Source organism: Sceloporus undulatus, chromosome 3, assembly GCF_019175285.1.
Source record: "Sceloporus undulatus isolate JIND9_A2432 ecotype Alabama chromosome 3, SceUnd_v1.1, whole genome shotgun sequence".
NCBI classification, from domain to species: Eukaryota; Metazoa; Chordata; class Lepidosauria; order Squamata; family Phrynosomatidae; genus Sceloporus; species Sceloporus undulatus.
Window position 1 is genome coordinate 39,869,882 of NC_056524.1, and position 26,815 is coordinate 39,896,696.

Here is a 26,815-nt window from a genome sequence, read left to right on the forward strand (position 1 = left end):
ATCCATTTGGAACAACTGTGAAAATCAGCAGGCAGGCAGGCAGGCAGGCAGGCAGAAAGAAAGAAAGAAAGGAAGGAAGAAAGAAAGAAAGAAAGAAAGAAAGATGTATCTGGAGATATAATGCCTTTTTGGAAACCTTGTCTATAGCTCATTTGCCCCTCTTCTACACAATACAATTTCCTGGGTGTATAAATGCCTAGACTGTTTTCTCCTCAGATGTCCACTATAGTGCACATAAGGAAAGCAGAAAGTCCCAACTGTCCCTGACCCACAGTAAACAATAATTTTAGACATGCCCTTAGTGTGGCCCTTTGACCACCATAATAAGAGTTGTTGGAACTGCAATTAGAGAAGCAGTAAACTCAGGAGAATGCCAAAAGTGTGCTTCAAAGGTAATTTGGAGAGATATAAACAGTAGGAGGTACACACAGTGAAGGGTGAGTCTGTCTTAATAAATGTAACAGCTTGCACCCGGGAAGAGGAATAAACAGCAGAGAGCCTAACAATAAGTAGCAAACAGCCAGCTGTACTAGGCTCCTAAAGTAACTTTATTGTCACCTTGTTTTTGTTTTTTTTCTGGGCAGCCTTTCTTTTTCATATCACCAGCCACTTTGAAGTGCTGCACAGAATATAAGCAGTCAAGGCTATGTGAGAGAATTGCCCAAGAAGGAATTTCAGTCATCTGAAGTGATCTCATTTTAATAAAAATGGAGACGTTGCTCAGTCCTCCCACACTGCTTCAGAGTTTGTGCATCTTCCTGTCTTCTCCGTGCTTGGCTTTCACATGACAGCCCCAGGTAAATGTAGGTTTTATAACTGGTATGGAGATATGGAGCTGCTGCAGGCAATGACAATGTCCATACTGAAGTTCTCCCCTCTCCTCTTTAGTTACCCAATGTCCTGGTGAGGTTTGTGACTATTCCACAGCCAGCAGCCAATTATGTAGCACAGGGGCAACGAAATATGAAGTTTTGGCAACAGGGAGCCTTGTGTTCTGTGTGTGATGAGGCTTTGTCTTCTCAAGATGCCTATTGACCCATGAAATTAATCGGGTTTTCTTAGGCAAGGAATACTCAAAAAGTAGTTTTGCCAGTTCCTCATTAGCAATCTCCCATCAAGGTATTTAGGCATCTTGGACTTTTGCTGTTGTTTCTGCCTTCAAATCATTCCGACTTATGATTACTCTAAGGCAATCACATGATGACCTATCATAACCCTATTATTTGTTCAGAGGGGGTTTGCTTTTGCCTCCCTCTGAGGCTGAGAAGGTGTGACTTGCCTAAGGACATACAGTGTGTTTCCATGGCTGAGTGGGGATTCAAACCCTGTTCTCTAGAGTCCTAATCCAACACTCAAAACACTATGACATCCCTTTAGTAATAAAGAGCCTGACAATCGCACCAATGAATGAAGGAAAAGGTTCCTCAAAATTCAGAGAGAGGTCAAAGAACGACTGGCTAAATTTGTTACCCAGTCTTTCATTGATTCTGTTCAAGGATGAAACAAGCAGTGCACTTCAAATTCAAATGCTGAACTTTGGTATATATATATGCTTTAACAAATATCTGAATTCAAATGAGCAACCTTTGAAAAGTTTGCCCAAATTTTAGTGGTGCCTCACTCCAGCATTTGGAATTGCAGCTGTTTTGTTACTCTCCTTTTGTTGGGTGACTTGAGACCATTAATCAACCACCTACATGACTTCAAAAGAAAGAAAGAACATAAGAAACAAATGACAATATGAATGAGCAGTCAGCTGCTAAAACTGAAATCTTCACCCCCGCTGGAAACTTGACATTTGGTTCTGGATAACAAATCCATTCTTCATCCAAATTTCAACCGTGCAAATTTTGATCAATGCAGACTTTACTTACATATTCTTTTCAGTACTGCTTCATGTTACTTTTTTTATAGAGATACTGATATCATCTTAAGTGTCAGAAAAGGCCATTATATAAAATATAAAGCAAAGATGCCTATGCACATAACTATTCTATTTCAGACCTAATACCATGACAAAGACAGGTTAGACATAGAGACATCAGGATTGTTATACAGAAGATGTCACTTCATAAAAATGTTCTTGGATTGAGATCCTTCACTCTACAATGGAAGAGACATGTATTTAAACGATTCCCTCTTTTGGATACTTAAATATGTGTATAGTGAACTTTTGCTGTAAGGATACTCCCGATCACAAGACTTATTTTGCCTGCTTGCAGTCAAAAGTTGTGTAATAGAGGAACAGTATTATCAGCTCTCCCAACATTTCACAGATGAAAACTGGAGCACGTATGGCCAGACTACCTGACAGTGCAGTCATGATGGAAAAGTTATTATTGAGGATGAACATCCAGGCTGGACGGGGCTACAGCAGGTTGCTTTTGCTTGAACTTTCACGGAAGGAAAAGAGTCTGCCCCCTTCTCTCCTCCCTTCTGAGTTAACTAAGCACTGACTCAGTTTGCAGTAACTGAAATAAGCAGAAGACAAAGGAAAGTGGGAGGAAGAAAGAGAAACTCAGGGCCCAAACAGACAGGCCAAAATAAACCTGCTTCAGACTACTTTGGAAGTATGCTGTTTAAATGATGCATGTGTCCTAAGAGGCCAAAAGTCATGCTAAAGCCACGCTCCAGTCCTAAGAACTGAAACAACGCTTTGGCACAGCTTCTGGCCTCTAAAGATGCATATGTCATTTAAACAGCATACCTTCAAAGTGATCCGAAGCAGCTTTATTTTGGCCTGTCTGTTCAGGCCCTCAGATATTTTAAAAGAAACTGAAAAAGTGGAATAACAGAGGAAAAATCAGGACTGCTTCTGCCACATTGGGACGGTTGGAGGGTATGTATCAACAGATGATTTTGTGCAGACTATGGGATTATCTGCACTACCCATTTACAGCAGATACCACTGTAACTACCAGAGCATTCTTGTAGTTCCTAAAATTACAGCTCCCAAGTTGGAGGAGAAGCATCAATGAGTAGATTAAACTGGTTCACTTAAATAGAATTAAACTCTCTCTCTCTCTCTCTCTCTCTCTCTATATATATATATATATATATATATATATATATATATATATATATAATGATTAGCTACTTCTGTCTAGAAAATGGATGATCTTCAGGTTCTTCTTTCCAGTCCTACATTGTAACTGAGTATACTCATGGCAATGTTATCCAGTGATGTACTAGTTAATAGCTCAGGGTGAGGGGTGGGGAGGAAACAGAAGACATCATTTTGTAAAGAGGGACAGGTGGCATTGCAGGCAAACACTAACAATGTGACATAATGATGCATGTGCACAATGGAGAACTGCCTCATGGTTTTAAAAAATCACAGAAAGCAAGAGATGCAGGCTGGTTTCCTTTTTTCTTGAGAAATAATGTTAGCATGAAATAAGGAAGGGTCGATGGAAAGAAAGAAAAGAAGCTGAGTTTACTCATGTGCGGAATCTAGCTTTTCTGAATTTCCTCATGTGAGCCATACAAATGGTTTTCTTTGGAATCAACCTTTGAACTCTTATTTGTTGGATCTTTTTCTCAGTAGGCACCTTTTACTCCATAACACATCCGGTCATCAACCAACTCAATGGACTAAGCAATGGACACTTTTATAAAATGGAGCTCATCTGAATTTTCTACTGTTCCTCTAATACTCTGTCATAAAAATGCCATGTGTTTGGACAGATGTATGGAGAGATGGATGAGTTTAAGAATACAGGGAGATGGATATCTTTATTGGCAAGATTGCAATTATGAAGTTAATGAAGCTGTAAGAGCAAATCCAATCAAGAGGTGAATGCTACACAGTTTCACCTGATTTCTTTTACCCAGCTGATGTGGAGAGCCTGCAATGGGAGTGGCTTTCAGCTTTTTCTGACTTCTTCTTTAAGTATTTCCATTTCATGTCTACAATTTTCTTTTTTTTTTTTTTCCTTTTTCTGGTAGTCTGTCAGAGTTACCCAATTTTCATCTAGCTGCTAGAAAGCATTTACTTGAAAATTATCTATCTCACTTTTTCAGCTTTTGGAATTCAAATTAGCAAAGAACATAGCAACAGTGCCACAGTAGAAAACGCCTTGTTTCTTATGAAAGGCCGTCAGTTGTCTAATGAAGGCACTGAAATGGGACAAAGCATTTTGTGTGTGTGGTATCTTTTCCTTTAAATAAAACGCTGGTGGCACTGCAAGGGCATTCCACTGAAGATCAGAGTGAGTCTTCTTTAGCATTTCAAAAGCAATGTACTATGGCTTAGAGGAGATATAGATATAATTTCCTTTCCCAATTAGAACCTTGCAATCCTTCAGTTTGAACTGTTTTGTGGAACATTTCAGAAGGGCAAGTGGGTGGGTCACATTAGAAAATAAAAATCCAAGATTGGGACTCATCCAGATAAATATGAACAAAGATGAAAATCTCAGCTGGCTTAATATTTAAGTGAGACGTTAGAATGCAAGCCTGTGCACCAATGCATAAACATATGGCCCATGTAGAGTAATGGGTCTTACTCCTAGTAAAAACAGAAGTATCTTGTTATAACGGTGGAAGCATTCACAAATCATAATTCATCTCACCTACTAATTGAGGAAAATATCTCATTTATCTTAAGAAGAGGATGCTAGACTATTAAAGGTTATATCATAATTAAATGTTCTAGTATCGTTTGAAGTTGTCTGAAGTTAAAATGGCCACTTTGGACACTGTATTTTCAGTTACATCTAAAAAGAAAAGGGCTAGACTTCTCTGAGTCTTAATGGGAAGACACATTTCAAGTGGGATTTTCCCATAGTTCTCCCCCTTCACCAGGATATGGTTTTTCAGTGTATTTTGGCTTGATGGTGTCCATCTAATTTGAGCAAACAACCCTGAATTCTGCCCCTCTCAGGCCCCACTCATGATGAATGAGCCTTAAAACACCTTACAGCCATAAGAGATTATGCAAAGGAGTTTTGGAGATATGAACATTCATAATGACAGCTAGAAGAGTATATGTTGGTAATAAAATTGCTTGTACAAAACACATTTGTTCAGGTTTTTCGGGCTATGAGGCCATGTTCTAGGAGAGTTTCTTCCTGACATTACGCCAGCATCTGTGGCATAACGTCAGGAAGAAACTCTCCTAGAACATGGCCACATAGCCTGAAAAACCCGCAAAAAACTATGGATGCCGGCCATGAAAGCCTTCGACTTCACACATTTGTTCAGGCTCTGGCCTTCTTTTCCTAGCTGTCATAAGCAGTTAAGAAGAGGCCATAATAATGCAGTTTGATTATGAAGAGGGGAAACTGAATAGTCAACAATCAAGATCTATCTCTAGACAAGAGTGTGTGATTATTTCTGTATCTCTAAAAATGAAACTTTGAAAATAGGATTATATTTGAGCAACCTGAAGCCTTCTCATACCGTAAATCTGTAGACTAAACACACGGCAGGAATATGCGTCCCTTGGGAAACTATCAGAATGATCTGGTGTGCCATAGTATAAGCACTGCACATGTGATGAGGAGGGAAAAAATCCTTGCTTTTCTTGACCATATGGAAAGACCTGTGCATTTGTATGTGTTGTGTTCTGAAATTCAGTTGAATGCAGATAAATGCAGAACAAGGCTCACACTCTCATCCCACTTTCCCTCATCCCTGCACATTCCAGCATTGCTTGTAAGAAAAGTAGTATCATCAGCTGCTAATAGGTTGCCCGGCTTGACTTCTAGTGACTGGGTGTTCAATGAGTAATGACAGGAAAAGAGGGCTCTTTATAATTACAGCACATTAGGTTACTGAAAGTTTTCCTGGCGAGGCGTTATGAGTCCATGTTCTTCTGAAATTGACTGCTGAAGGGACTGTTTAAAATTTAAAGCATTCTTGTTGGGTGCCTCTTGTGGAATACAGATTGGTCCACATTCGTACATGGAAACTCCATCACATATTTATCCCCCACTAGTCACTGATAATAACCATTACTATTTCTTCCTCTCTTCCACCTTGTGAATCTCAATATTTGTTTTCCAGATTCAACTTTTCTACCTTCCTTTCTTTGTGACATAAAATTGTTCTAATTCTGAGCAAAGCTGTCCTTTTTAAATTCTCCATCATATTCTTAATTGGGAGAATGGGTGAGAATGGGACATTTTGTTAAATGTGGAGGAAGAGAAAATATTCAAGTAACTGGGGGAAGAAGGTTCCTAAAAGCAACTTGTTCTAGAATCAGGCTAGTTAATACAGAACAAAATAGTATTATTAGTTTATACTAGTGGAACAAGGAAGTATTGGACTGAGATAACAGAAAGCAAATTGTGGTTTTCCAGGTGTTATTGGATTACAATTCCTATCATTCCTCTTAAGTGCCTACAATAGGTATGGGCACAGGGAGTTGAAGTCCAACTATATCTTGAGATCTACCTAGCTGCCCACCCATGGGCTGAGAGAACTGGAAGAAAATAAGGAGAAAGTTTATTTCATCCTTCATCAATATTCACTGACTGAGTTTGTTTGATTTATTTAGTTACTGTTTATTTAGTTCTAGTGGAACTGATGGTAATGAAAGCTTTCCTTTGTGTCAGTTTGTCTCAAATACTTTCAGGCTTGGTCAGTATCATCTTTGTTGCTCTGCATATTCCTCTTTATCTTCAGTTGTTGTTTTTTTAAACTGGAGTTTTGTTTTGCTATTACATTTTATCTCCCCAAACTAATAATTGAGAAAAAGATAACTGTAGACTCACTTTTCCTAGAGTGATAAACGTATTACTTTCTTTCAGTTTAATAATAATAATAATAATAATAATAATAATAATAATAATAATAATTTGTATACCGCCCTATGGCAAACCAATCCGGGCGGTTAACAACAGTAAAATATAAAATATAACAATTAAAAACACTTTATCCCTCCATTATTTCCATGACAAACATGGTAAATATGAAGATGAAACAAAGTGAAAGTGAAAGGAGAAAGTCTAGAGCTATTGTTGACAACATTGGTTTCATCTTTGGGCAACGGAACAGGAGACAGTGATAGGCAAAGTTGGTAACTCATAGCAAAAACAACAAAAAATGCACCACAATCCTGTGTAAGGTTGTTCTTGTTAACTTCCACCAAGTTCACTTTGATGTATGACAGCCATATGAATGAGACACACACACACACAATTCACCATCATCAACAACCCTTCTGCACTGTGTATACAGCCATAGTTACATAGGTTGTCATTATGGGTTGGAGACCTCTGGGAGATGTAGTCAAGCCAAGTAAGATTCCAAGGTGAACTAGAAAGATATTTGGTCTATCAAGCTAATCAATTCTTAACATTGGTGGGTTACACACCACCAAAAAGTACATGCTCGGCACGTACTAGGGTTAGGAAGGGGCGTCCTTTCCGGATGCCCCTAACCCTAGTACATGCCGAGCACATACAAAATGGCAGTGCCCATTCTACATGGGCGCCACCATTTTGACGTAGCGGATGCTTAGCGTCCGCATGTTGAGGTGCGGAAATGATGCCACAAGTGCGCCATTGGTGCCTTGTGGCATCATTTCCATGCTGCAAAAAGAAGCTGCTTTTTGTGGGTTCTTTTTGCTGCATTGGGGAACCATGCGGTTTGTCCGCTGCGGTTCTTTGACGCAGCAAACACAGGCACCGGCAGAATGCCCTTTTTGGGCACTCTGTAAAGCGCCACTGTTAACTCAAGGTAGCATGTGACATTGTATAGCAAAAGTCATACCACCTTACTCTTTCCATCAAATGAAATTATGGGTAAGAATGTGGATTTTGACCAACAACCCCTTAATAACCTTGAAACATACTGCAGGATCTTCCACTTCTCTTGTGTGGTTTTATGCTGACACTTACCACTAGGTGTGAGATGTATTGGCAGATTGTGGGAATAATGACAAAGACCATAATAAGCATTACTGCATACATATTTAGCCTATGTTGAGACTAAAAGCGAAGACACATTGGCAGAGTTCAGGTGAAAGATTACTGGACTTAATTCTATGTGTAATTTAAATACATTTTAATAATAACATCTTTTATATATTTTTATTTATGATTTTGCAAGTGTTTTAACTTTTATAAGACACCGTGACTCCCAGTATTGGGGGAAAGTCAAGATATGAATGAACGAATGAATGAATTTGAGAAAGAACCTAGAACAATATGTTTGTTTGTTTGTTTGTTTACTGTATTTATAACCCACTCTTCAGCCCTAAAAGTTCTCAGAGCAGTTTAAAGATAATTATTCAGATGGTTCCCTGCCCTCAGGCTTCCAATCTTTTTTATGACACAAAAGGAGAAGGAAATGGTGGTGGGGAAGGGGATCAAGTTCAGTGGTTCTTCTCTCCATCTGAGACATGGGCCATGGCAGATGGACTGGAGGGAGGGCCCTTTTTCTTGCTCTGGCTAGCCCTGATGGACTTGGGCCTGCCTTTTCACTCCCAGGCTGGATGATGTCAGATGCCATGGAGGGAGGACTTTTCTTCTTTCATCGCTCTGAATCAGGATCTTCCCTATTTGGATGGACCTGCAGCAGTCACACAACCCCTGTTCCATTGCCTCTTCACTTCTCATTAAGCTGACTCCACATTTTCCCTTTTCAAATTTCACACCTTCATACTTGTTCCCACAGGACAGTCTTATGTGTGCTGTGTTATTTGTAGGTCTCTAACAAGTCACACTAGAATGTAATTGAGAGTCACATATTTGTACTCCTATCTCATTCAGAAGAGTTGAATGGTTCATTGTATCAAGATATGGTGAATGCAAACCTATATGGGGTGTGTGTGAAGAATCGAAGGACAAATTAGAGAACTAGTTTGAATGTTACAAGAAAAGGGGATGGGGTTGTAAGTGATATGGAAAGAGCATGAAAGTAGTGTGGTATATGTAATGATGCTACCAGTACAATAACTTGCTTTTTTTTTTTTTTTTTTTTTTGAGTAATTAAAGTATACCCATGTTACTTTGAAGCAAGGTAGCAGATAAAAGCAATGTTACTTTGTGGGTGTACTGTAATGAATGAATGTTTAGTTATTTTTAAGAGCATTTTAAGAAGGATTATGACAGAAAGTTTTCAAATTTTATTGTATTAACTTATCACTATTAAGGTCCCCACTTTAAAAACTAGCAGAAATTAATAGAAATGTTATGCATATTGCAACAAATAATGTAACAAGTTAACTTTTTCACAATGGTAGTGAATAACAGAAACAAGTGAAGTTGCTCCCAAACATTATAATGAGTAACAGATCCGGGACATGTGTATTTGTTATTTCTGTTGTATAACTGTACATATTATGGTGGTATTCATAAAGTTTTGTGAGACCCAAGATAATACTTATTGCAGCTGGTATCTATGGGTTCATACTCCACAACTTGAGGAATATAATTACTATTTTGATTTTCTTCTTTCAATAAGTAAGATTTCCAAAGCCATTCTGGATCCATGCTGAATACAGAAATAGCTGATTGATATAATTTTCAGCCTGCTTCCATATGTCTTATTTTTCCACTTTTCAGGACCACCTCTGGGCTGTAGTGAGTTAACAGTATGGAGAGCTGTCCAAAAGCGATTCACCATGTGACAAAAAATTTTTGGTTTCATTTCAGCATGTGAAAAAATGAGAATAAAAAGTATAGACTTCTGAATAATTTCTATGTGTGTGTAAAGAAAGGGCTGTGAATGGAAGATGGAGTTAATACAAAACAGGACCCTAAAATAAATACTAAAAAAGGTGGGAGTGGGAGACAAAACAAAATCAGTTAAGGGGGGGGGTAGGGAAGCATAAGGCAACCTACATAAGAATAACAATTTCTGTTTTCTCTCCCTGTATTCCAAGTGGAGGTGAGAGGCCACAAATCTTGTGCTTATTTGTTCTCTTTCTTGCTCCAGTAAAAACACCAGCCCTGGACAAGTGTCCTGCTTTTCTCCTTGAAAATCGGTTCATCTTATAAATGTATTTTCATTTCTTTCTTCTTTTTCTTTTAAAAAAATGATAAACACTGTCTCATACTGCAGAACTATTGCGAGCTTTTTCAGCATCTGAAATTGAGGTAGGTCATAGTTTCAGTGGGACCTCTCCAATATTTTATGTACAAATTCATCTATCAGGCTGTCATATTTAAGGCTTTTTGACAGTTCACTTTCTATGGATACCATTTAAAAAATCCTGAGAGTCATTTTCTTGGCTCATCAGACAACTTAGATTGCTCTGTGGAAGCCACAATAATGGGTCTACCCAGGGAAATGCACAGTACTACAGCCTTGCACTGCCTTTTTCATTCAGAAATGCACATTTTACAGTGCCAAATGAATATATAGGCTGTTTCATTTCAACGAGGTATTGCAGCTTCTTCATCCGTTACTAACAGCCAATATCAAAATAGTCTTTTGGGGTCCATTGGTGTTTGTTAGGAAGAGCCAGTCTTAGCAATTTTGAATAGGCCTGCTGAACAATGTTTTTCCAGTATTTGAGAAGTTGTTTCCTTTCTTTCAACACCTTTTTATGCAGCCTATCTAGCAAGCTTGTGAAAAAGGACTGAAGAGAAAAATCTGGCACGCCAAATTTGGAATTGCTTGTTATATATAATGTACAATGACTATCAATAACTATAGGCATGCTGGAAATCAGTTGCTGGAAGGACATTGTACATTTGCTCCAATCTTCTTTGCTCTGTTTTGTTTAGGGTATTGTAAAAGCTGCTGGGAACTATGGAAGATGTTCCAATGTACAAATGTCTATCTTTGTGTTTTAGGCACTAGCAACATATAACAGATACTATAATCTCTAAAATATCACAGTCTCCAAGATCAATAACATCATTCTGCTTTACCTGTGAGACCTTCTTATTTGTGTTGTTTTTTAAAGGTCAAGATTAAGCTATGATGAGATGATTTTCCAATATAATAGTCAAACCCTTATTGAAAATGTATTCTGTACTGTGCCTTTTCAAAGTCTTTGAGCAAATAGTAGGCTAAGGAAGGAAGAATGTGAAAAGTAAGGGCTTGGTAATATTATTGGTGAAGGAGAAACCTCAGTTCTGTCCCCAACCAATCAGAAGGGTATTTAATTCCTCGTTCATTACAATTTGCTAATACAGGCTTCATCAATAAATTTTCAGATTCTAGCAAAAGCAGGCAGATTCCCTCCCCCCCCCCAATCAAAAGGAGGTATGTTTCTCAAGGAGTATCCTCCTCAAGCTGTTGAATTCCATGGTAAGGGTCATATATTCTATGTTGTGTGACTGACTACATATGGCTTATGGGCTGTAATTATGGTACAATTTGTAGAGATGGATGGAAGCAAATTTTATTTTTAAAGATAGTTTTAAGGGGGGATTCATACTTATTTTTTTGGGGGGGGATTTGTATTCTTGCGACATTTTCCATTTCTGAACCTTTTCATGGTATTTTAACCCTGTTGCCATTCACACTTGCCACCATTTCAGTTTAAAATGGAGGCGCCTCCATTTCTGGGAATGATGCAGCATGTTCGAAAGCAATTTAATAGCTTACTCACACTGCCAAAGATGCATATCATTGCAGCTCTTTCAAAATGATGTGCTTAAGAACCTGTTGTCAAATACACCAGGCTAAGCTGGTTTTCTAAAAACTGCCCCCCCCCTCCAAACTGCACAGAGTACAGTCAGGACAAGTCTAAACGCCATGGATTCACACCAAGTTATTTTCGTAATGTGAATGGGGCCTGGGAATACTTTGTTTTTCACAGGATGTGGAAGTTCACCAAAGAAAAAAGTGAGCCAAATCATTTGAAGATGTTCCCCAATGATATATAAGTGTCTCCAATGATATAGAAATGACATAGCCAGGGGCAGGAGGTTTGAGGGATCTGGACCCCCCCCCCTTCCAAAGCTGAGCTGGAATATAATGAATGGCGCATGTGCTCATGGTGTGTGCGTGCTGCCACGCTCAAGCCCTCCTTCCCAAAATCCTGGCTGTGTCCTTGTATGTGTGGGTGATAGAATTCTCTCAGCTGTATGAGCAACATTCTAAATTCAACCATTAGAACATATCTACAGTGTATATCAGTTTGATGCTACTTTGCCAGGGTTCTATGTATGAAACTCTGGGATTTGTAATTTGATAGGTACTCACAATTCTTTGCTATAAAGTGCTATGACGTTCACTCTTCTGAAATATTGCACTAGAGCTCTCTAGATTAATAAAGTGGTATCAAACTACTAGAACTGTGTAGTGCTTTTAGTCCACCTAGAGCAGTGATCCCCAAACAGTTCTGGGCTGCTTCTTCCTTTCCTCTTGAGCAACAAGCCTATCACCACCCACAATACCTATTTCTTGATATTAGATCTACTGTTCTACTGCAAATTCAAAATAACCAATCTTGGTTGCTGCTCCTTTGAATAACCTTAGGAGCAGCAACTGAGCAGGTGGATGAGCAGAGACCATGAAGCCTCTTGCCCATTCCAGCCATGGAGAAAGGCTGGTGCAGGCAAGAAACTTCTTGGTTGATGCCTGACTGCTGCTTGGTTACTGCTCCCTTTGCACCAGGTCACCCTGGAGCATCAATCAAGCAGCTAGCTGAGTAGTGACTGAGAAGCTTCTCACCCATGTCAGCTTTGTAGCAAAGGGTAGTGTGGCCAAGAAGCTTCTTGGCTGCTGCTCAACTGACTCAGTTGCTGCTCCCAAGGTGACCAAGTGCAAAGGGAGAAGCTTCTCCCCAGTGAGGAAGGACTCTCTTCTTTGTTGGGGTGGAGAGGGGTACAGCCAGTGTATGTTGTGGGTTTACAGAGGCCACATGCTCTGGACTGGAGATTGGCATTGACAGGAAAAGGGAAAGATTTTAACTCTCTGGAGTTTGCCTCAGGAGTAGCACTGAGGCAAAGGACTCTTTCAGATTCAACCCCAGATACTCCTCCCCTACTTTTCCAGAGACATGACTTCCTCATATCACTTTAAGTGTTCCCCACCACCACCACCACAAACATTGTTTCTTGTAGTTTTTTGTGAGGTTTTCAGTCTATGAGTCCATGTTTTAGAAGAGTTTATTCCTGACATTTCTCCCAGCTGTCCAATGAAAGAAAGCAGGAGCAGCACAACAGCTCCAATCTGCCAGCCAAGTCCCAGCAAAGCTCAGAAAGCTTAAGCAGGATATCAAATTTGAAAGCTTCTTTTAGCTGCTGCTGATTCCCCACTGACACTTGCTCTAACCCCTTGCTCCAGTCAGTCACTCTATCCCAAAATGGCACCTCTCCAAGTCACAGAAATGATATCCTGCACCCAAGACTCATAAGAATTTCCTGCCATTACTAGTGAAAGATGTGGCTAAGGGAGTGAGCTCACGTGGGCAGGCAAAAGGTGGACTCCAGCACACAAAGTGACCAGTGAGGCTTAATGGTGGTTTTAAGGAACCCTAAAAAGAAGTTTCATACAACTCTCATCCCCACCATGGCCCTAAAGGCTACTGATTCTGCTTGTCCTTCTTGCACACCAATAATTACCTAAAGCCCCCCACCTGCCCCCCCCCCCCCCCATTTCCTTCACAACCTCCCTGAATCTTTCCATGGGCAACATACCATCAATTTTGAGAATCACTGATCTAGAGCAAACCCACTGAATCAATGAAAATTAAAAAGCCAACACTTATATGGGTTATGTTCATTCAGTAGGTCTGCTCTAGCTCAAACCAATAATCAGCTTTAGATGTCAGTCAATATGAAATAAGGGAAGAAAGGAAGATGGACGTTCATTAAATAAACAAATAAATAGGGCAAAAAGCCTTGAAATATAAAAACAGGAGTCTTGGATTAGAACTAATGAAGAGAAATACCAGTCAAAAGTAAAAATATTTACCTTGTCAATGCAATGGGGAGGATAGATAATCCCAGTTTAAAAAAATAGATGACCAGGAAGATGAAGATGAAGAAGAAAGAGGCTAAGGCAGGTGCATAGTAGTGCCAAAGGGAATTTCCAATATGGTTATCATCAAATGTTTATTTCATGATGGTTCTCACTAGAGTTTGGATATTGGGGTTGTAATAAAAATCCAGACAAGGCCATGGCATAGAGTAACAACACCAGGGTTTCAAAAAAATAGGGGAAGGTTGTATGCAAAAGCATGTCCTTATGTGGTTCTTACAGCTTCTCCAGTTACTTTTGTTGTTCCTATCTGCAGTTTTCCATCTACTTCAAATTATTTCTGCAATTTCTTACATTTTCAGGACAAGGAAAGGGAGGTGAAGCTTCTGCTTCTGGGAATTATTTTGTGAACAAAACAGCAAGGCAATTTTTAGTCTTTTGTCTTCCCCTGAGAGGAGAGAATTTTTTTTTGCCATTTGTATTTCCAGCTGGCCTTCAGTAGTTACTGAAACCTGAAGAAAGATTTTATTGCCTTATTTCATCTTTCAAAGCCCTCTCTTACTCTCCATATAAACCATATTGATGCCATTTTCCATGAAGTGCACCCTAAATATATTTAACTAGGCATTAAATTTAGATTTAACAGGATAGTAACTGCCTCTTAAGTAAATACTCTGAGATAAGGAAATGTTTAGCCAGATTTAGCAGTTGTGTGGCAGATGCTAGTCAAATCACATAATTGTTAATTTATGAAAAAATATGTTTTCTTTATTCCACTCTTGTGTAATTAACATATAATAACTCTTATTAACTGCAAATGAACAGCTCATATGATGCTATGGGAAGAGGTATGCACTTCTGCCTGATATAGTTGCCTGACAGACTTCATTCAACTTTTCCTAGCTATGAGTTTCTCCACAACTGAATAATAGAATCATAGAGTTGGAAGAGACTGCAAAGGCCATCCAGTTGACCCTCTGCCATGCAGGAATACTGAATCAAAGCAGCAATGACAGAAGACCATCCAGCCTCTGTTTAAAAACCTCAAAAGAAGACTCCACCACATACTGAAGCAGCATATAACACTGTCAAACACCTCTTACCAGCAGGAGGTGCTTCCTAATATTTAGGTGGAATCTCTTTTTCCTGTAGTTTGAATCTATTTCTCTGTGCCTAAAGCGAGGTACAGACTGCCAGAAAGAGGCGCATCCCTGGTGCCTCTCTTTGCTCCGCAGGAGCACCGCAACAACCAAATTGTGCAGCGCTCCTGTGTAACAAAAAAGGAGTTCTGGGAAGTGGCTCCTTTTTGCGGTGCACTTCCACCACCCCAAAGTGCCAGTGACGGCATGGTGATGTTGCAGTTGCGCTGCCTCCAAACGGGGCAATGTCACCAGTACGCGCCACGTCTGGTGGGCATGCTGCAGCTGCGCCACCCTCATCAAGTGCGAGGGCTGCTGGGCATGTGGGCACTCTACCCACCAGGCAGCCCTTGCATGTGACAAGGGCGCCTCAAAGGCCCATCTGTTCCGGGCCTTAGTCTCTGGAGGAGCAGAACACAAGCTTTCTCAGTCTTCAACACAACATGCTTTCAAACATTTAAACATAGCTATCATGTCATTTCTCTTCTGTTTCTCCATATTCAATTCTGAGGGCAGGCTGTTGTCCTGAGTACAGATTATACATCAGGGCTGTCATTTCTTTGACAGCATCCCATAGCTTTTCATGATCTATGCAGACAAATGCTTTGCTGTAGTCAATAAAACACATGCAGAGGTTTTTTTTTTATTATTTCTTGATATACTCCATTATGCATTGCATGTTTACTATGTGAGTCCAAGTGTTTCTTCCTTTCCTGAATCCAGCTTGCACCTCTGGGATTTCCCTCTCCATATGGAAGGATTCTTCACTACAGAATTCTTTGTTGCAGAATTGTGAGCATGACTTTGCTTGGGAAATTAATGTAATAGTCCTGTAGTTTATGCAATCGTCTGTGTCTTCTTTTTTTGGATAGCAATGTATATTGATCACTTCCAATTTGTGGGCCACCGATCTGTTTTCTTATATATTGACATTTTATGTTAGTTAGATCTGTATTTGATTTTGTATCTGTGAATTGTAGCAGTTCTGTTGGTATGTCATCTGTTAATGGTGATTTATTATTCCCAATTGCTTTGAGTGTGGCTTTCACTTTGCTTTCCAAAACTTGGGGTTCATCTTTGTAAGTTCCTTCTTCCCATGTGTTATATTACTCTTCTGATCTTAGAGCGTCCACACCCATGGTTTAAATTTCTCTTTGAATTCTCAGATCTTGTAGAAGAGGTCTCTTACACTTCCTTTTTTGTTGTCAGCTTCTATTTCTCTCCATTGGTTGTTGTAGAGAAACAATTTTATCATTGTGTACTTATTGTTGGGCAATATTATTCTTGGTTCTGATTGTGTCCCTGTCTCCCTTTTCCTTTGCTACTTTCCTTTTTTTAACTGCTTGAAGTATTTTGTCTGTCATTGTAACTTCTTCTTCATTCTGGCCATAGATATTGTCTTTCTGCATTCCTCTTTAACTACCCCTTTTGAGCTACTACTCCTAATTTGATATCATGTGCAAATTTGTTAAGCATGTCCTCTATTCCATCATCCAAGTCATTTATAAAGATGTTTAATAGCACTAGAACCAGGACAGAGCCCTGTGGCACCCCATTAGTTACTTCTCTCAAGGATGAAGAAGAGCCATTGGTGACTAGCATCCTTTGGGCTCAGTTAGTCAAACAATTACAAATCCACCTAATAATAGCATTGTCTAGCCCAGATTTTACTAGGGGTTTTTTTTTTGTTCTTTTGTTGTTGTTGTTGTTGTTGTTGTTGTTGTTGTTTTTCTTTCTTTCTTTCTTTTTTTTTTTTTTGAAATAATTTATATGTGGGACCTTGTCAAAGGCCATTCAGAAATCAACATACTCTACATCCACAGCTTTCTCTTCATCTACTAAACTGGTGATTTTATTTTATTTTAATAAAAAGAGAGAGAGAGTTAAGATTAGTCTGGTTTTTGAGAAATCCACATTAACTTTTAATGAAAATGGCACTCCTTTCTAAATGCTTACAGACTATCTGTTTCATGATCTGTTCTAGAATCATTCCTGGTTGTCAGGCTGACTGGCCAGTAATTATTTGGGTCCTTTTTGCTTCCCCTTTTTGAAAATGGGGTCAACATTTACCGTCCTTTAGGGACCTCTCCTGTTCTCTAGGAATTCTTAAAGACTATTGCCAGTGGCTCTGAGATTACTTCTGCCAGTTCTTTTAATATCCTCAGATGTAGTTCCCCTGGCCCTGGAGACTTGAATTTGTTTAGAGTAACAGGGTATTCCTGTACTACCTCTCCACCTATTCTGTGCTGCATTTCCATTCTCCGCAGGCTGAGCACTGTTATCCTTTTGGGAGAAGACTGAGGCAAAGCAGGTGATCAGCAATTCTGCCTTTTCTCTGTCCTGTTAGTATTTTACTATCCTTTCCATGCAATGGCAATCATGTTTCCTTGCTCATCATTTTGTTACTAACATGGTTTTTAAAAAAGCTCTTTTTATTGTTTTTAATCTCTCTAGGAAGACTGAGCTTGTTCTGCACTGTAGTTTTTCTGACTTTCTACCTAGATGTGTTTGTCTATTTGTCTGAATTCCACTTTGGTGATTTCTCTCTCTTTTCATTTCTTGTATATGTCTCTTTTACCTCTGAGCTTAATTGAAACTTCTTTAGATATACCTCCTGGTTTCTTTAAACATCTCCCATTTTTCCTCCTCACTGGCACTGTTTGAAATAGTTCCTTCAGTATCTTACTTTTAAGAAACTCATATCCATCATGATATATTTTAGTATTCCTTACCACAGGATCACACCCAGTATTCCTTCATTATCTCACTTTTAAGAAACTCATATTCAGCATGAACTCTCTTATATTTTAGTATTTCCAATATTTCCTTAAATTTACTGAAATCAGCTTTCTTAAAGTCTAGAATTCATGTCTAATTACACTTGGCTTCTTGTTTCCACTGCATAACAAACTCCAGAAGGACATGGCTACTCCCTCCTAAGGACCCCCCCCCCCCAGCCCCATTAGTCAGGTCATCCCTGTTTGTTAGGATTATATCTAAAATAGCTTATTCCTTTGTTTCTTCTTCCAGCTTCTGGACTTTGTAATTGTCTGCAAGGAAAGTGAGGAATATGTTGAACCTTACATCCATGGTAGAATTTTACTTGTAACAAATATCAGGATTGTTGAAATCTTCCTTTACTACTACATCTCTCCATAGTGATGCTGTCAAGGTCACCTTGGATAACAGAAGAAAAAGTTTCATTATCAAATAACATATCAATGCATAGAGCTCTCCATGGTATGAACCAATTTTCAGAAGTGCCTCTCCTTTCTACAAGAAGACAACACCTTGGAAAAAAGAAATTTCTCAGCATTCTGGTATATTTTGATGTCAACAGATAAGTTAGAGGATGGCAATTGCAAACCTCTTCTGAAGAAACTTGCCAAGATAACCCTATATTAGGGTTGCCAAAAATCAGAAACAACGTGAAGGCAAACCACACATAGAGAGAGATATATGTAACAAATACTGGCGTGTCAGTTTCCTTTGAGTGCATGGGAGAAAAGGGCTGTATAAAGATGGTGGTGGGGACCTCATTCTGATATAATCTCATTTAGAATTATTGTGGAAAACTTCCTTTAAAACTCCACATTCAAAAATAGGGTTTCCAACACACAAAATTATTAAAATGACTAGTAAGACATTAAATACATGTCATTAGGGGAAACTGATATAAGGCTAAACAGACAGATATTTACAACATCTCCCTGTTAATAAAACTGGCCTCTATTCTGCATTACAAAAGGATTTGACTAACTCTACTGTGTACATACTCCTAAACCAAAAAGACTACAATCCAATCCAGCAAGGGATCACTGCAGGCAGAAATAGACTTAAGCCTGTACAGCAAACACAGATGTGCATTTGCATCCACATGGCTATGTTCATCTGGGCTTTAGTTGCCTGTATGTGTCTATAGACCTAAGTGTGAACTTTTCATCATCCAGGTCTAACAACTGTTGTATGTGACTAAAGCTAAATCAGAGACATTGTATCTCTTATAATCTAGAACTAACATAACAAAAACACTGCATATTAAGAACCTAATGCTTAAATGTAACAATGTGATGAAACAACTGTGTGTCACCAGCAATCATATTATATTGTTTATACTTCAGCAATGTTGCAAGTGTACACATAAACAACTAAAGTTTTCATCCTCATACATGGTGCAGTGGTTAAGATGATGGGCTGGGACTTAAAAAAATCCAGATACAAATCCCCACTAAGCCATGACATTTACTGGTTAATCTTTGGCCAGTGACTCTCTCCCATCCTAGGATGTTTCATGGGATTGCCATATGGAGTAAGTGGGGAAAGAATGATCCACACACACCACCCTGAACTCATTAGACAGATGCTGGATATAACTGTTAACTAATGAAGAAACTAAACATATACTGCATGTTGAATTTTAATATATATCTCTGTCTCCAGTATCTGGAAGCAGGAGTAGAAATGGGATTTTTGGAAACTTAAACAATCACTCTTCCCATTAATTCTTTCCAACAGCACATTTTGTTATTCTGGTTATAGTCCAGTTCTAGGCACTGACACTCTTCCTGTTAACATAGCATGGCTGTCTCATATATGTGAGCAGCATAAGGAAAGAAGGAGGATGTCAGGACTGATTGAGCCATCATTACAGGCTGCCTGTTCCTCCTCCCCCATTTCATTGCTTAATTAAGCTCCCTCCTTGCACAGCGATGCCAATGGTGCATGAGTGGTGCTGTGAATGCTCTGTGGGTCAAGTTGGCGAAGCTGCTGCAAGGATCTGGGGCTCAGCTGCCAGTGCTGGCATTTGGGGAGGACAGACTAAGCATTCACACTTCAAGCAACTCAATGCTATCATTGTCTCCACTCCAATTAGACCCTCACAGACCAGGGGGCACAGAAGAAAGAGAGTGAGCGCAAGAGGAAGGGCTGGGCTGAGGGTGCGATGGAGAATGTTTTATCTGGGGAAGGAAAATACAAGAGGAAGAAAGGAGCAATATCTGAGACTGAAATGCTAATTGCCCAGAAGAATGTTCCCCTCTTCATCAAAGGACCTAATGATTTTAGACTTCTCTGTCAAATATTTGGTGGTTTATTTTTTTAAAATCCCTTTAGGGTTTTCTTTTCCTAATCACCCCCTCCCCTTTTTATTTTTTTGCCTTCTACTTGCTGTCTCCTTTCCTCTTTCTCATTTCTTAGATAATTTTTCCCCTTCATTAAACTTTGAAGATATTACAATAAATGAAAGTATTCAAATACAGAGATAACACTGTGATTACATTTCAGGATGATTTTTCTGGTGCTTATTAATGGCAGCATAAAGAACAACCTCAAGTTGAATGCAGTAATACTAGACCAGTGGGGTTGGGCTCTGGGGAAAGAAAGTGAAAAAATGATGCAAGCCAATTTGGGATGCAGTGGAAAGGTGAGATTTCAACAAGATGGAAATTTAGGGGCTGTGCAGACCAGCAGTTTGGGCTGGCCCTGAAGGGGTGGCCTGCAGCCACCCCTTTTAAAGCTAGACTGGGGCTGCACAACTGACGTGCATGCCCAATCTGGCCTTTTCAGGGCCTGAAAAGGAGGTACAAAAAGTGTCTCCTTTTTACCCCCTGGAAATAGCACATTAGCTGTATCAGTGCTCCTTTGGTATTTCTCCTTTGGTGCTGCATCGTGTGAATGCAGTGCCAGAGGAGTGCTGTGAAGCCTTGTGTGTCATGCCATGCAGTGCGTGCCATCGCGCCACCCTGGGGGCAGAGCCGGGGCATGCATCATGTAGATGTTATGCCCCGACTCTGCCCCCCAACCCAGCCCAAACTGCCAGTCTGCACAGCTCCTGAGTGAGAATCAGTTTTCAAGTTTTATGTTCAATTGCTACTTTGGACTCTTCTGAAATTCTTTTGTCATTTTGTACAGTGAAGCCAAGGCTTGCAGAGCTGAACCACCAGGGGATTTTGATTGTTAGGAACACTGACATAATCTGCCACTTGCCTCCCTGTTCTCTCTGTGTTTAGCTGTGATTCATACCATAGGTGGGAAGTAAAGGGTTTCCCAATCAATAATATGCAACTGTGAGCCTTGTTGTTGTGGTGGTGTGCTTTCAAGATGTATACAAGTTATCATGACTCTGTCACAGGGTTTTCTTGGCAAGATTTCTTCAGAGGGAGTTTGTCTTTGCCCAAGTGGGTTTCCATTGGGTGGGGCAGGGATTCAAATCCTGGACTCCAGAGTCATAGTTGAACATGGAAAACCACTAAAGTACACTGCTTTCAAGTGTGAGCTCTCTGTTGTAATGTAACATATTTGAGCATGGCTTGGCCTTGAACAGGCAATTAAGACCCATTAGCAAAATTTACAAAAAGGTGCATTAGAAAAAAAAATTACAAAAATACCTGCTAAGTACAAAATACATACTAAATGGTTTGTTGGCATGGATCACAGCACTGCCTGTATTTTTGGATTGCCCTTGAAGCATGGATGTAGGACTGTAAGCTTAAAGTCCTGTGTTTTCAAATTTACCTGTCCTTTGAGCCCATACAGACAGGCCAAAATAAAGCTGCTTCGGGTCACTTTGGAGGTATGCTGTTTAAATGATGCATACGTCCTAAGAATCCAGAAGCCTCGCCAAAGTCACGCTCCAGTCCTAAGGACTGGCACACAGCTTTGGTGCAGCTTCTGGCCTCTTAAGATGCATGTGTCTTTTAAACAGCATACCTCCAAAGTGACCTGAAGCAGCTTTATTTTGGCCTGTCTGTATGGGCCCCAAATTTAGTCTGCCTCCTATGAAGCAAGAGTCAGGGATTATGGGCTCTCCAGTGTGTTGGCCTGTAAAATAGCTGCAGCACCAAAGTACCCATTACACAGAGTGAACTAATAATCCAAGACAGTAACATTTCTGTTGTGGTGGTGGTGTGCTTTCATGTCATTTCTGACTTATGACAACCCTAAGTCAAACCTATCTCAGGATTTTCTCAGCAGAATTTGTTCAGAGGGATTTTGCCACTCTTGCCTTCCTCAGAGGCTGAGAGAGTGTGAATTACCTAAGGTCACCCAGTATATTTCCCTGATCAAGTGGGAATTCAAACTCTGGTCTCCCATTGTCCTAGTCCAACAGTGAAAGCACTATGCCATGCTAGCTCTTTGTAGTATTTTGGACTGTACTATTTTCAGATTGTAGATTATTGGACTGTATATCTAAGCATTTCTTTATATTAAATCACACATGCACACACATTGTAAGGAGGGATGGTGCTCACATCTTTCCTCTCTGATATGAGAGCAGGAAAGTTTTGTTTTGCTTTGTAGACAAATGTGTTAATGAACACCACTCATTTACAGTCTGATACCTCATTCTCAGCAGTGTGTGTGTGTATTGCTGAGCTGTGGTGCACATGCTGCACTGCACATAAGAATAAGACAATTCATGAGCATTAACAGAGTGGAGCAAATTAAGGGTCAATTTCATGAGACAAAAGTACTGTTCAAACATTCCCTTGAGTAAAACTGGACACCTCCAGGTAGAAATGGATGTCTGGAGTTTACACCATCTGATCTTCCTATGTTCCAGCTTCCTATTTACATGCAGATTTTTGGGAACACATGAGCAAATAATAGTCCCATGTGTGAGATTCAGACCTCATTTTTTTTTCCAGATTATGAGTTGCACATGTAATAGTCCATGTACATTCAGTGTTACATGCAAGCTCATAAGTGAAAGCCATGAACTGGGCTTGCAGCATCCCCCCTCACTTTTTCCAAAATGAGCACTGGGGGTGCATCTACACTGTACAAATAATGCAGTTGACACCACTTTAACTGCCATGGCTCCATCCTACAGTATATTAGAATTTGTAGTTTCATGAGGCACCAGCACTCTTTGACAGAGAAGGCTAAAGACCCTGTAAAACTACAGATCCAAGGATTCCATAGCATGGAGCTACAGCACTTAAAGTGATGTCAACAACAGAACAATACACAAATTAATATGGAATTTCTTCCCTACCCAGGGTCACACAGTGTGTGTGTGTGTGAGTGTGTGTGTGTGTGTACTCTATGCCACCTTCTCTGAAGATGCCAGCCACAGATGCTGGCAAAACGTCAGGAATAAACTCTTCTAGAACTTGGCTACATAGCCCGAAAAACCCACAAAAAACTATGATGTTAAAACTGTATTTCATTTCTAGACTGTAGATGCACCTTGGGTTGATATAGCATGTCATGGTTGCCATCCCCCCCCCCCCCCCCCCGTTCACATTGTCATCTCCTTTTCACTTATGGACCCCCTTATCTTGACCTGACTCATACACTTCAAGTAGGCCCTACCAGTTTGGCACATAAATTGTTACAAACCACTGTTAACCCTGTGGTAGTTGGACAACCTCTCAGTCACCAAGTGCCTCACAAAACTTGTGGCAAACTGGGTGAAACCATGTGAGCCCCCTGACTGTGGCGATGGTGATATTTCCTTCTAATATATTTATTTTTAATGGGATTTCTATCCTGCCTTTCTCTCAGAATGGGATTCAAAGGTGTCTTCCAATCATTTAAAATGACAGAACTAAAACATGGATTAGGAGAGCCAGCCTGTGGCACAGTGGTTTTTGGTGTTGGGACAACAACTCTGGAGAACAGGGTTTGAGTCCTGCCTCGGCCATGGAAACCCACTGGTGACCTTGGGTGAGTCACACTCTCTCAGCCTCAGGGGAGAGGGACGGCAGGGACAGGGTGACCAGACGTCCTAATCATGAAGGAGGTCAAGACATGCAGGATGTTCAAGAAAAAAATGTAGGGCATGACCAAACAAAAGTTCAACACTCCCATACTCCAAATGAGAGACATTTTGGAATCCCCCCTGGACAGAAATGTTGGGCCAGTCTTGGAAAAGGAGGACCTCTGGGTCACTCTGGGCAGTAGCTTTGGATGTGCCTCGTCCCCATTTTCCCTCCCTTTTCCTCACAGCCAACAAGGCCCTCTTTTCTTTTCTTCTTTCCTTTTTGGAGAGGGAGAGAGCAAAGGAGGCCAAGAAATGTAGGACAGTCATGGCGGGGGGGGGGGGACAAAACGTAGGACATGACTAAGTAGGACACAACTTTTATTCCATTAGGAAGGGATTACAGGTTGTATTTTGTACTGATGTATTTTATTGCACTTTCTGTCCGTGGCTATGTTTTACCATTTTGTTACGTTTTCACGTATTATAAGCCGCCTCACTCCTGCAGGAGAAGCGGGGTAGAAATAAAAGTTCTATTCTATTCCATCCTATGACCAAAGAAGAGCAAAACCCCGTTCCTCTCAATATAAACCCATTTGTCTTGTAGTCCTGCTCCAATGGGAGGACATTTTGGAGGGAAGGCTGCCCTGGAGGACGTTGTCCTGGAAAAGGAGGACCCTGGGCAGCGAGGGGGGGAGGCATGGCGCAGGGGGCTCCACAAAGAAGCTGTTGTCCTGACAACCCGAGGGGGGGGCAGTGTGTGTGTTGTGTGAGTTTGTGTTGAGGCGAGGGAGCACAAAAGGGGAGAGCCCTGAAGGGACTGATGGAGAAGGAGCTACACCTGAGTCGAGCCCCACTTCCCCTCCTCCAGGGCTGAGGCGCTCTCCCTCCCTCCTTCTCTCTCTCTCTCTCTCTTTCATTCTTCCTTTCTCCCTCCTCCTCCCCTCCGCCTGGGAAAGTGGGTTAGGAAGGGAGCCCAGCCTTCAGAGACTTGCTCAGCAGCTCGCTTCAGCAGGAGGCGGAGGAGGAGGAGGAGGAGGAGGCAGCAAAGCCAACAAACTCCCCGCCTTTGAGGGGGGTCTCCTTGGCCCTTGGGGCGCTCTTTTGGACTTCTTCTCCGTTTCTTTCTCGCCCTCAGCTTGGGACTCCTGGTCCTCCTCCTCCTCCTCCTTTTTGTGGCCCTTTCCCTCTCTTCTCGGCTTTTTCTCCCGCCTTTTCCTCCGCCGGGGAAGGAGCTGAGGCGGTGGAGGGGGTCGAGCTCCAGTCTCCTAAGAACCGCAATAGCAACGGGGAAAGAAGGATCATATATATAAGGACTTTCGAGCTCTCCAGTCCAGTGCTGGAGGAAGAGAGGGAAGGAAGGAAGGAAGGAAGGAAGGAAGGAAGGAAAAAAGAAGAAGGGGGAAAGCAAAGCCAGAGGAGAGCTCTTCCCAGCGCCAGGGACGGAGTTGTGGGGGCATTTTTAGCCACCGCTTTGCTGGCTTCCCGCTTCTTCTTGGTCTTGGAAGAGCCCGGTCCCCGAGAGAGAGAGAGCGAGCGAGCGAGGGGCCAGTGCCGCCTGCCTGCCTTCCTTCTCTCTTTGCCTCCTTGGCCCCGCGGTGCAGCCATGCTCGGAAGGGCTCAGGCGGAGGGGAGCCAGGTCCCTTTGGTCCTACTCAGACTGCTCTGCCTTCTCCCCACAGGGCTGCCGGTCCGCAGCGTGGATTATAACCGAGGCACCGACAACATCACCGTCCGGCAGGGAGACACCGCCATCCTCAGGTAAGGGCCGCCGGGGACGCCAACCTTCTGGCCTTTCTCTTGCTGGGGGGGTGGGGGTGGTTGTTGTTGTTGTTCTTCTTCTTCTTCCAGGGTCCTCAGCGCTGGAGGCATCCGGGGTTGCCTTTTGTGATGGGACGGGGCAGGGGCAGGGTGAGCAGATGTCCTCGCCTCCAAAATGGAGGACAGTCCGGGGGGAAAATGGACCGAAGACCAGCTGAAATAATCCGGTTCGGCACCGTTCAAGCGGTGCTCCCAAACCGGATTATTTCCCCAGTCTGGATGCTGCGCTAGATAAATACACATTCTTGCTCCTTTACCCTGCTCAAATTGGAGGACCTTTGGGGGGGGATGTAGGACATGGCCAAATAAAAGCTCCAAACTCCCATGCCAATGTCAGTCCATGCTTCTTTGCCCGAATTTCTCCCGGACAGAAGGTGGAAATGGAGGACGGGTCCTGGGAAAGGAGGACGTCTGGTTCCCCTGGAATACTCCTTTAGGGGTATTCAGGGTTCATCCCGTCCACAAAAGCTTCAAGTAGAGGAGCCCTCTCCCTAGGTTCAAACTAACCCCACAAAGACCAGTTAATCCAAACCAGTCTTGCCTTTCCGATCCTCGAGTAACGGTCTGGTAACGTTTGGGGGAAAACGAAAGGCCCCCTCGGTCAGTTTATGGCGAGTCTGAATTTCTAGCCAGCTCCAAGATCTAACAGCCAGAGTTGCCCATCTCCCCAAAAGCAGTTGGGATGGAGCCCTCCAGCAAGAACTCCAGGGTTTTTATGGCTGAGGGGCTGGTGGTTCTCTCCATCTCTGCCACTTCAGTTCCAGAAGCAGCAAGAAGATAAGAAGCGTGCCACTTGCCCCTTATTGACCGCGGGGACACGGCAAATGCATTTAGTAGCAAGAGAAAGAAAGTATCTACTTCTTTCTCCAGCCCACAGAGGCATTGTAGCTAAAAGGCTAGTCCTTAGAGAAAGGAGCCCTGGAAATGTGTGTTTATCTGGCTCCCCCTCTTTTCCTATTTTCCTCCTCCTCCAGATACTCGGGCATATACTGAGCAGGTGGTTTTCTTGCCCTTTTGGTCTGTGTTTTGTAACAAAACTGTCAAATTGTTGACTCTTCGGGTGTTTCTGACTTGAGAACTGTTGGACAGTTTGAAGTGGGTCTCTTCATTGGAAAAGTACCCCAGTTTGTTTTGGGTGATTTATTTGAGTTGTATCTTTTCTTGACCCCCCCTCCCCTTGTTGTTGTTGTTGGTGGTGGTGGTGGTTTCCTTGCTTAGTCTTGAAGGAGTAGTAGTGTGTTTTGTGGACGTATGTGTGATTTGGGGGGGTTGGCAGAGATGGGGATGCCACACGCCTGAAAAGAGTTTTGATTTGGGC

At 41.5% G+C, this 26,815-nt stretch overlaps 1 protein-coding gene across 2 annotated transcripts in view; it reads left to right on the top strand.

The window, feature by feature from the left end:
* The first annotated feature begins 769 nt into the window (after positions 1 to 769).
* LOC121925489 (limbic system associated membrane protein) overlaps positions 770 to 26,815 on the top strand; it is a 653,060-nt gene continuing 627,014 nt past the window's right edge. Inside the window, exons 1-2 of one of the 2 annotated variants that reach the window (XM_042457699.1) lie at positions 770 to 797; positions 25,359 to 25,437. In XM_042457699.1, the coding sequence (XP_042313633.1) occupies positions 785 to 797; positions 25,359 to 25,437 (92 nt within the window). In that variant the 5' untranslated portion in view covers positions 770 to 784. Of the gene's footprint in view, positions 798 to 24,587; positions 25,438 to 26,815 lie in introns of those variants that run through there. The other variant, XM_042457698.1, reaches the window with a different exon arrangement.